General features: G+C 32.2%; 1 protein-coding gene across 1 annotated transcript in view; it reads right to left on the reverse strand.

Annotated features, from left to right (window-relative positions):
- The window catches only part of LOC115876124 (sodium-dependent multivitamin transporter-like), a 33,511-nt gene extending 23,747 nt beyond the window's left edge, over positions 1 to 9,764 (reverse strand). Inside the window, exons 1-2 of the mRNA XM_030891814.1 lie at positions 9,363 to 9,764; positions 425 to 579 (exon numbers count right to left, since the gene is read on the reverse strand). Coding sequence (XP_030747674.1) covers positions 425 to 579; positions 9,363 to 9,764 — 557 coding nt within the window. The remainder of the gene's footprint in view (positions 1 to 424; positions 580 to 9,362) is intronic.
- Between the last annotated feature and the right edge of the window lie 2,266 nt (positions 9,765 to 12,030).

The following is a 12,030-nucleotide window of genomic DNA, read 5'->3' on the forward strand; positions in this document are numbered from 1 at the left end:
AACAAAGGCATAGTTTTAATGAAAAAATTACGAACAAATGTTAGTGTCTTCCTGCGAGCGAATATCTCCAAAAAAATAAAGCTATTGAGATGAACCAAAAAATAAACTAGATAATCCGATTTTCAAATTCATCGCATTTTAACATATTCCACAGGGTGTTCCAAACTTTCACCTAAAAAAAAAAAGAAGTTGAATAATCCATTAAAATCGGTCCAACCGATTGGTTTTATAATTTTTTTATAATTAAAAGAAAAAAACTGGGCTTCCTTAATCATGAAATTTGGAAGATATCAAGTTTGAGAGCCAAGTTAAATCCAATTTGAGGGCCAAGTCTTAATAATCTCATATAGAAAGCCTTTATTTCCGACAGTGTATGAATTTTCTGTAATAAATACTAAAAGAAATTTATCTAACACCAACTTACTTGAAAAAATTTAGTCTTCCGTCCCTCTTGCTGAGATAAAATACGTTTACCGGTCCGCCTGCTTCCACGCATCCCTGCACTATAATGGCGAAACTGACCGCTATCATGGTCAAGCCCTGCATGACGTCGGCGAGAATGGCCGCCTTAAGTCCACCCTGAAACAAGAACGGATACAATGAGCAAGCGGTCGTTTAAATATTTCACCAAGCTGGGCTTTAAGATAGTGTGCGGTTAATAGAGCTTATTAATATTAGAAGCGGGGTAGGTATTGTTTTGTATGTAGGTATTGTATCTATTCGTAAAAGGGAAATGCTGATTGATACTAACGCTAAAAAAATAATAAATTGATAAATAAATTTAAAATAAGAGTGAAATAAAATATATATTTATATTTAGAAATCTAAGCATGTATGAAAATTAAGTTAAATTTTTCATATACAGTGTTGTTCACCACATACGACACGGAGTATTGTAGCTAAACGATTAGATTTTTACAAATTGTAAGTCTTGGGTTCGTAGAGGGACTATTATAGCTAGAATTTAAGAAGATTTTTACAAGATGCAGAATGTCCCAAATAAATAAAAAATATCAAAGTTGTATTTTTTTAAATAGAACATCCTGTACAATTAAATTTTTAGTTTCTATGATTAAAATAAAGTTAAATTTGATTAAGGTTTACGCACTCAAACTTTACCGTTTTTGAAATATTTTCAATTTTGTGATATTGCAGTAAAAATTTACTAAAGTATATATAAATATTTACTGAAGTTTAATTATTTACTGAAGTTTAATTATTGATCAGTTATTGTGTTGCAATACTAAAAATAATACTACCTCATACAGAGTGTAATAATAATTTCTCGCTTTAAACGGCAATAACTTGTTTAATTTAAATGGGATCGGTTAAATTGGATAGGTTAAAAATTTAAATGCGCCTAGAGAAATGAAGCATTAAAAATATTACTGTATTTTGACAAAAACCTAAATATTTCAAAAACGGTAAGATTGAAATGCGGTAAACCTAAATCAAATTTACCTTTATTATAGTCGTAGAAACTAAAAATGTAATAATATACAGGGTGTTCCATTTAAAAAAAAATACAACTTTGATATTTTTGATTTATTTGGGACACTCTGTATCTTGTAAAAATATTTTTAAATTGTAGCTCTAATAATCCTTCAACGAACCCAAAACTTACAATTTGCAAAAATCTAATCGTTTTGCTACAGTACTCCGTGTCGTTTATGGCGAACAACCCTGTATTTATTACTACACGTTTTAGTTAGTAATTCTAAAAGTGAACTTTTATCAGAAAATCCACGTACAAATGTCTCGAAAGAAATTGACAAAGATCTATGACGTATTCTATTATCCTGCTGCGCTGACGTAAAGACAATAATAACGATAGCTAGCTTCACAGACAGCGATAAAACTTCAAACTGCTTCGCTCACCGTTAACTTTATCCAATCTCGATAAAAAAGTTAAAATCTTCTTTAGCATTAACAATTCCAGTGCTCTGCACTAGCACGTACCGGAGAAAATAGAAAAAGTTTATGAAAATTTCTAGTGGATAAAGGAAGGTTAAGCTTGTATCGTCACGGAAATGTTTGGAGATTTTTTCCTTTCGATAGCCGTCTAATCTGGGCAAGTTTGAATTGGTTAAGTTTGCAAGTTTAGCTATATCTAAAATAAAGAGTTTCTTATTTTTACATATCCTGACTTTAGTTCGTTTTATTTTTTTATAAAAGATCTTCGTAGATTAGAATAATATGTCAATTTACTATTTATCTCGATAAAACTCTAATAATATCTTAACAATCTAATAAAATGCACAATAATCCATGCATCTAATATCCTACTTGACTGCATGGGAAAACTATAAGAGCATTTATTAAAAGATCGCATAAATGAGGAGCTAAACCAAAAAGGGGGACTAGCTAAGACACAGTATGGGTTTACAAAAGGATCTTCGACAATTGACGCTATAGCGAGTGTGTTACAAGAAGCCAAAAGAGCAAAGGCTTTTGCATTCCAAAATAGAAAACAATGTCTTCTTGTAACTATAGATGTTAAAAATGCATTTAATTCGGCGCCATGGGAAAGCATTGTAAAAGCTCTTAAAAAAAGAACATTTCACCGTATCTAATCCGAATGATAACTAGCTACTTCACTGAGAGGGAACTGCATATATGTCAAAATAACGGAATGGATATATTGTGTGGAGTACCGCAAGGCTCTGTCCTCGGATCATTGTTATGGAACATCTATTATGACGAGGTGCTTTGATTAGAGATACCACCGAATGTATTACTTGTTGGCTATGCTGACGATTTGGCAATTGTGGTAAACGCAGACTCAGAGGCAGTTCTAGTAACGACAGCAAATACTGCTATACATAGGATTCAGTGGCGTAGCTAGGTAACCAAGGGCCCTGGGGCAAATCAAAAAATGGGGCCCCACTGGTATGTAAACTGATTAGGTTTTATCAAATAAAAATATGAAATATACGAATACTTTTTACAAATTGCTAAGCTACTTAAGCTCTTTTTTGTACACTGCATAGGGCATGTAATAATAATATTAAACAGTAACAACATAAATTACAATTAATACTTGGTGTAGGTTTGGCTAATAAAACGAAATATAGAGAAGATTCAAGGGTTTGTTATATAAAGGTCGGGCCTACCAACTGACTAAATAACAATTATATTTAGAATTTTTTCCTAGCTTTAGTTTTCACAAAAGTATCAATGACTTCGTTTAAATCCAGGCTTGATGCGGTTTTGTTTTCAATTGCTATTAGCGATAAATAATGTTCTTAAATAATTTTTTATTATTTTTAATTTGCTAAATGACCTTTCAGCTGCTGCAGAAGTGACAGGAATTGTAAAGAATAATAACATTGCTGTAAATATTTCAGTTAGGTCGCATTCCAGCACTCCATATTTGCTCATTATTTCCTTACGTAATTGGTGAATAGTCCATGCTTGAGTTAGTTGAGGTAAAACTAGGTGGTAAATATTAGTAAATTGAAGTGAAAAGCTAGGGCCTATTATATCTGAATATTTTCTTTGGAATTCGTCACACTTTTGTAATAAAATTGCTTCATCAAGATGTAATAAAAATGTTGGTTTTAGAAAATCGAATATATGACAGACTGCACTCATACCAATAAAACGTGTATCTAATTGAGATATTACTGTGTCTAGTACATTATTGAAAATCTCAATTTTAAATATTTTTTTTCGGTTTGGAAATCAGTGATCAGCAGCTAATTCATCAAAATGTTTTTTAACTTTTCTTTGCCTTTTTTCTTGAAAATGGGTATCAATACCATATTTTTTTGCAGTTTCACTGGCTTTGCAACCGTTCTCAAAAAAAATCTTAACTCGAATTCACAATAAAACGCATATAAATGAATAATAAAACGCACATATCACTATCCGTCAAATTTACAACACTGCCAACCTACAGAAAGAATTTAGGGGAATTCCCTAGGCATAACTTTTAAATTTCTCTCAACTGAGTTGTCATGAAAGTGGGGTTGCAACCTATCATATCTATTTTGAAAATTGGAGAAATTTCCAAAAGTTCAGTTCGATCGAGATTTTTGGTAAGGATTCGAGGGCCCCCTGAGCTTGAGGGCTCCGGGGCACTGCCCCGCCTAGCCCCTAGGTAGCTACGCCACTGATAGGATTTTAGAATGTATGAAGAACTTAAAACTAAAATAGCACCAGAAAAAATAGAGGCCGTGATATTGTCTAATAAAAAAGTAATGCGTCAGATCTCCATTAACGTCCTTGAAACCGAAATATTTACAAAGCCGGAAATAAAATACCTGGGGGTGTTCATTGATCAAGGGGCTTTTATGAAGAAACACATAATCAACACATGCGTAAAAGCTGAAAAATCTGCGAAGGCTTTAAGTTGGTTAATGCCGAATCTAAATGGACCATCGTCAGTGAAACGACAAATGTTAAGTGCGGTAATACATTCAATTATGTTACACGCAGCACCAATATTGTATGAAGTCCTAGAGGTAAAAATCGAGATTTCGTAAACAAATACAAAAATTTGTTTAAGAAAATACAAAGGAAGCTGGCTATAAGAATATGTTGTACATTTCGTACGGTGTCTACAGAGAGTCTACTTGTGATTGCAGGCGTGGTACCCATAGATCTACAGGCAGGGCAGTCGCACATATAAAGCTGAGCGAACAGTAAAAATATTAGAAAAACATTGCACCCTAGATTTTTGGCAAGAAAGATGGATGGAACCGAGTAGTGTTGGAACTTGGACAAGAAGACTGATCCCAGATATACGACCTTGGGTTAATAGAAAACACGGAAACATGAATTTCTTCTTAACACAACTGATAAGCGGCCATGGCTGTTTCAAGTCATACCACTATAGGTTTAAAATAGGAGAATCACCAAGCGGTTACTATTGCGAAAACACACAAGATGATGTAGAGCATACTTTCTTCTCGTGTCCCCGTTGGATAAGAGAGCGAAGGAAACTGGAGTACGAAGTGGGACTGAAATTAGATCCGAACATTATGTTAATCCGATATGGCAAAAAAAGATATTAGAAACAAAAGAGGCAGACCTGAAGAGAAGACAGAAGGATTAAACAGAAGACAGAGCTGCACCCTGAAGTAATACTTACCGGAAGTTCCAATATGTAGTGAGGAATAGGATGAGGTTTTTTAGTGGGTGGAAATCCCACACTATATGCCATGAACATCCGATAGATGTCTTTAAAAGGGTTTTTCTCTCCTCGAAAAAAAGAACTAATATCCTAACCATTTTAACCATCTCAATATCTTAACCATCTAAGATTCGCTGATAATATATTTATCCTAATAGCCTGAAGAAGTACAAATACAAATTAACGAACTAAATACAGCCAACAAAAAAGTAGGTCACAAAATGAATTTAACAAAAACTAAAGTAATGTATAACATATTATTAGACAGAAAATACTTTCTAATAAATAATACAATACTAGGAATAGTAGAAGAAATATTTGAGACAACTAATACACAGCTCGGGGTCTCTACTACCAGAACTCAACAGAATTATTAAGTTAGCATTGAGTATTTATGGAAAAAACTCAAACATATTCAAATCTAAAATGCCACTTTATCTAAAAAAGGAAACATTCGAACAATGTTTACTACCAGTCAAAATAAACATTATAAGGAAATTGCATGTGGCACAATGCTCAATGGAACGAAATATGCGGGAAATAACCAAGAGAGCCCATAAAAGAATAGAGTGGATACGACAAAAGTCGTCCACAGAATCAAATCCTTCAAGTGGCAATGGACAGGACGGCTAAGCAATAGAGACCTGGCAAGAAGGATGGACAACAGATGAACCACGAAAACTACAGCATAGTAGTCCCACGAGGAACTAAGAGACCTAGAAGAAGGCCAAACCTGAGATAGGACCATGATATTAGGAAATTAGCTTAGGCTTATTAATATTAGGAAATAGCCAACAATTGACAATAATGGGCCCTATTACAAAGTATCTAAATATGAGAGGGAGGCTACACCACACAATAATTGGAGATGGTTGAATAATCTGAAAATGATGATGATATATTTCTAAAATAATATCAAATATCGCATAAAATATCTTATCTCACATAGAAAACCCCAGATATACCGACAGATACCTTACTTAATACAATGTCTAAATCGATTAATTGATTATGTTTTAAAAATAGCTTAAGTTATACAGGATTAATAATACTTTGACTAATTAGATATATTATTAGATGAAATCACGTATAGATTACATCTAAAGCTATTGTGTACTTTCCTCAAGGTCGTGGAATGAATTTAATATTAATTTTTGATTTTTCTATTAATAAAGGAACAAAGACTATCTCGTTAGCGAGAAGATACAGGTAAAGATAAAAAATAATTACGTTTTTTGGCCATAGTCAATATTAATTAATTAAATAAAAAGCAAATATCAAATATTTTAGCAGTTTTTTACGTATAAAAAGCTTAGAAACGTTTGTCAAAGATTAAAATCTTTAATTATGAAGACACGTGTTAAGGAATTTTATGTTTTACATTTTATTATAAGTTTATTGACATTTAAACTTTAAATCGGATGACGTAGTTAACTAGTTATAACTAGATTTTATTATTACATATTAACTAGATGAAATATAATTTGAATATAATTAAATAAGTTTATTTTATAGTTTTATCATAAATTAGGAGCTTTAGCGATATTAACGGTACAATCAATAAAACTATAGAAATGTATGAGTAACATCTACATAAAGCAAGTAAATATAATTTTTAGATACCTATACTTTACGATAAAGAATATGTATGAGTACGTATGCTAGAACTTTGAAATAAAAGTTATTGTTTATTTGCCAAGTTACAAAGTACACTTGATCATAAAACTTTTGAAGGTATTACCGTTGATTGAAGAAATAAGAAGATGCGCAGCCTTATGGGCGATTTCGTGGCACAAAACCTGTCCGAGATGTAGCTGGCATTATTGTGCCGCTGCGCTGCGCGCTGATGGGCGTTTACAGCGCAGCGGATAAAGAATACTGTATCGCAGTTCTGCAGGTTCTGCTTTCAGTCGACAGACAGAGAAATTTGTGCCTATAAGTTGATCTGCGTACTTAAACAACTACGGCGGAAAGCCTGGGTATCGGCAGTGTCGCAAGAGCACCTGTGGCTCCGTGACTGAGGCCATTGCTTCGTAAGCGAATGGTCCGTGGTTCAAATCTCACGCCGAACCAAAACTTTTTTATATTTTTTATGCTTATAGCGTGATTTGATTGCATTGGTTTCACTCTTTTTGGTTGGATTGGTTTAGTTATTTGGCGGGTTGGTTAGCAGTAAATAAAATAAATCTCTGCGCATGTGCAGAAGCTCGGAAGCCAAAGTAGAATTGGTTTCTCTAGACACAAGGGACAGAGAAGTGGTTGCCGGAGACAGTGTTGCCAGAAGTACTAATTAATCAGATTAGATTTACGGATTTTGGGTACAGTCACCATCCCTTCCACTTAAGGCCATTCAACCTTGTCCAATATGGCGGAGATAGAAGTGCTTTATTTGGGGCGTATTTTAAACCCTGTTTTACTTCCAAATAGACATTTTTCACACAAATGTCGGGTTAGATAACGTAATATTTCACTAATTTTTTAATATACATGGAGTCTAAAGTTCTCCACATAAATATGGAATTTTTTGTATTATTACTTTTATGAAAACATCAGTTAGTTACTTTTTATAAAAAGGTAGTGTTAACATATTCAAACTTGAGGTAGCATATATAGGGTGTTGAAAATCATCGGAAAAAGAAATAACCAGAAATATATGACAGAAAATAGCAATATAAACTAAATATTCAAATGCAAACACTTACCTACCATAGTTTAGAATTTACTGAACGTTTGATAAATATATACTTGGTTTAGTAAAATCTTTGGTAAATGCTCTTGGAATTCTAAAATACACTGGCTTGGATTAAAAAATATGGAATATTTTTATGTTTAGCATTATATGTTTTGCAGCATTACACAAATGGGAATAACTTTAAACTATAATAGGTGAGGATAACTAAAAAATATAATATGTGTTTCAAGATTTTAGAAAAAAAAAACTAAATACCTTTTTGGGGGTTCGTAAGTAAAACTTACGCTTAGCTTAGTTTTATTTACTCTTTCCCTTAACATAGGGCATTCTCTTTGGGGTAAAGACTTCATTCCATTTCTTTGCATAGTTCTTTAATAAAATATTGGATATTCTGAACAAGATGGATTTAATAATAAATTCTGACGTATGTGAGGGGCAATTGTGACCTAAAAAAAACTTACATCCAGGCCATTTATATTTTCAAATGTCAATGGTGTCAATATCTTTCTGTGATCTTTTTGATGTAAAAAGCTTGATTCTTCTTCCAATATTTTACTTATAGTGAGGTAAGTGTAAGCAGTAGCCATAACTACATCCTCACTAGGGTAACAGAGGTTTTGGCCTTTGGCCTTTTTGAGGCATATTTAATGCACTTCTTCCCGAGAACTACTAGTAGGAGTGAAATTATCTCTTTTAATAGCTGTCAACCATTTTTTACGAAGCTCGTCATTTTTGGGGAATATAAAAGCAGAAACCTTGGGACCCCCTCTATAATTCCCGTGACAACAACAAGCATGTAAAAGGCATGCTACAATAAAATGTTAACCCTTTAATACCTATCTTTTGATTATTGTAAGTAACCATTATAAAGTACTATGCAGACTGGCGGTGAAGGCTTTTTACTCATTTAGGTGTAATATCTTGATAAACACTTCTAGTTCTTACCTTAAAATAATTAATAATACAGGAGTACGACAAGCACAAAAGTTTGAAGTTCCCTATGTAGAATGTCTGGTTTGGATTTTTATTACACTCTTATTTTATCACAATTTTCTGATCACACCATGCACTGAACACTAAGAACTAAACAAACAATTTAAAAATGCACTGCCTTCGCCGCCATATTTACCTTGCGCATATCATGTTGAATGGTCTTAAGTGGAGGGGGTGGTGGTACAGTACGTTAATAATCCGGATTGTCTATCATTAAACAGTTTAATATAATATTATACTATTAAACAAAGAAGGGTGTCAGAGTTAGTTTGGAAATGAAGCTCGCTGTTATTTCATATGTAAAATATTATTGTAAATGTCAATAATCGTCGTTTCCAAACCAACTAAACGACTTTTTTCGTAGAAATATTTTGTCATTGTAAAAAGAAAATTAAAAAATTAAAAAAAATTAAAAAAAAATTAAGTTTTTTGGCATTCTTATTCCTAGAAGGAAATACCTCCCGGTGGTGTTTTTCTATTAAAAAGATATACTATTGTAGTGCCCAGAAAAACATTATATTATATTATTAGTATACTTACCAACAGATTAAATATAATACTGGCTAAAGTGATACCAGATATTGATGCCCAGTACGGTATACCAATCACGGTATTCAAAGCGACACAAGGAGTGAACACTGTAACGCCTTGATTGAGCAACTGCCTCACAACGTAGGTTCCGGAAGCCAGACATCGTACCAGTCGAGATTTGAACCTCATGTCCAGGTACTGATATACTGAAGTGATACCCAAGCTGAAGTAGACCGGTACAAACACGTAGCATACTATAGGGTAGGCCAGTACCATCCCGTAGAGCGTCTCCCACATGGCGCTGCCTCTGTAGAACAGCTCAGAGGGATAACCTGAAGAAAAAACATGGATATTAGTATTTTTCATAAATATCAATGCCATAAATTTATTGAAGAATTGCACATTTTCCATTTTAGCTAATCTTTGTGTTTTTTTTACTTTTCAATTATTTTGTTTTGTAAATGTTGTAGTGGCCTGTAGCAAGGATGGAATAGACTTAATTGCATTACAACGTTATTTGCAGGTTATGCCAATCAGATGAAAAAGCTGCAAAATACATATAAATAATACATACTAAAATGCATCATAAAACTTCAATACCCTGATGACTGCGCTCTAGCTTCAAAAACGTTACAGCAATTACAAGAATGTATAATTGTATAATTAGCAATCCCTTAAATTTACAATCTGATTGTATGATCAGAGATATTAATCAAAGCAAAAGACGATAAGAATTATAATTTTTAATTTTATTTATAACATCAGACGACGAAATAACTTAAGGACTTACGAACGTTAATCCTCCGATTTTACTTCAATTTAAATAATTTAATCGATATAATAGGAATTCCCGCAATAAATTACAACTTTTGTTTGCAGATTAGACTGCCTTCCATAATCCAAAGAATAACATTGAAATTAAGATTTGTAAGTTCTCTAATGCGCTTTATCTTTACATTTGTAAACCGCACGTATTACATTTTACATATATACATACATATATTTATTATACATATATTATTACATATATTTACATACATACTTTACATTTATAAAACCGCACCGTACAAACTTGAAAAAGTATGAAATATAGACTATCCAAAATACACTCAGATGCAAAAAACACCCTGTGCAATAATTTCGTTCGTAAATTTTCCTAAAATATAATTTTACGTTGAGAAGCATGTCTCCTGAGTATTTTGTTCTTTGGATCATGTCAATACATGCCTTGATTAATTTTTAATGAGCTTGCCGCCAACAATTTGCAATTTTTTCAATTATCGTTTCTTTTTGAAGTTATTTTTCAACGTGACAAGGTGGCTCTGGTGATTATTGTGAACTATACAGGGTGGTCCGAACCGCATTCCGGAAACTTCGGCAGCATATTCTGCAGATAAAAATAAGTAAAAAAGTTCGTATAAATGTATGTCCTAAAAGGCTTAGTTTCGAAGATACAGAGTGTAGAAATTTCATTTTTATTTCGATTTTTTCCAAATAATTTCTGAAGTAACGTCAATATTTGGATGAAAATTGGTGTCTGGGAGTTTTTTGACATGAGAAATTTGATTTTGATGTCAATATGACTCCTACTGGTAAAGGGCGCTACCTACATATTTTTTAACTGGTTTGAAGAGTAATAACTTTTCGTACGTGCCTGTATAAAACTACTGAGTAAAAAAATACAAATTCACGACGTTTTTTACGTGAAAAAGGTCTCTTGGTAAAAACCGCTACGAGTAATGGTTTTCGAGATATTTGGAATCGAAATTATCAATACCTGTCATCATTGACATAATTAAACATGGTTGACTAAATTAATAGTTATTAGACTGAAATCATAAATTTGAAATGTTTTTGTGCCAAAAGTTCAACAGAAACTGTTTTATCATCATTTTTTGCAGAAAAAATTATAATTAATTTAAAAAAAATAAAAAAATCCTAAATTTATTATTTCAGTGAAATAACTATCATCTACTCAACGTGTTGATTTTTCGTCAATAATGACATAATATGTATTGTCTATTTCCATTACGCTTCAAAACAGCTAAAACACATGTAGGTGGCGCCCTCTACTAGTAGGAGTCATATTGACACCAAAATCAAATTTCTCATGTCAAAAAACTTCCAGACATCAATTTTCATCCAAATATTGACATTACTTCAGAAATTATTTAATACGAACTTTTTTACTTATTTTTATTTGCAGAATATGCTGCCGAAGTTTCCGGAATACAGTTCGGACCACCCTGTATATATATTTATTTTTTTCATTTTTTTTACGAGATAAAAATATAAAAAAATACCTATATTAATCAATTTATTTTTATTTATTTATTCATAAATTTATTTATTTTATTGTTGTACAGTTGAATAAAGCTATAATATACTACTTGATATTTTCTAAATATTATCTATAAGATAAAGAACCTAGATGTGTAACATCTGTATGTATTTTAAGGTAGGTAAGTACCTACGTAAAACTTATTTATATTTATTTTAAAGGATATTTCATTATATAATCAAAATAAGTGGTAAAACAAGTGCTAGCAGAATAAGCTGTCCAAAAAACAATAACTTAAGCATAACTTAAGATATATAATCATTAAATATACTTAAATGAAGTGATTTACAAAAATAATATACTACAGTTAGATAAAATACCTTTCAAATTGATTAT

Source organism: Sitophilus oryzae, unplaced genomic scaffold (genome assembly GCF_002938485.1).
Source record: "Sitophilus oryzae breed Bouriz unplaced genomic scaffold, Soryzae_2.0 scaffold_1400_pilon_pilon, whole genome shotgun sequence".
Taxonomy (NCBI): domain Eukaryota; kingdom Metazoa; phylum Arthropoda; class Insecta; order Coleoptera; family Curculionidae; genus Sitophilus; species Sitophilus oryzae.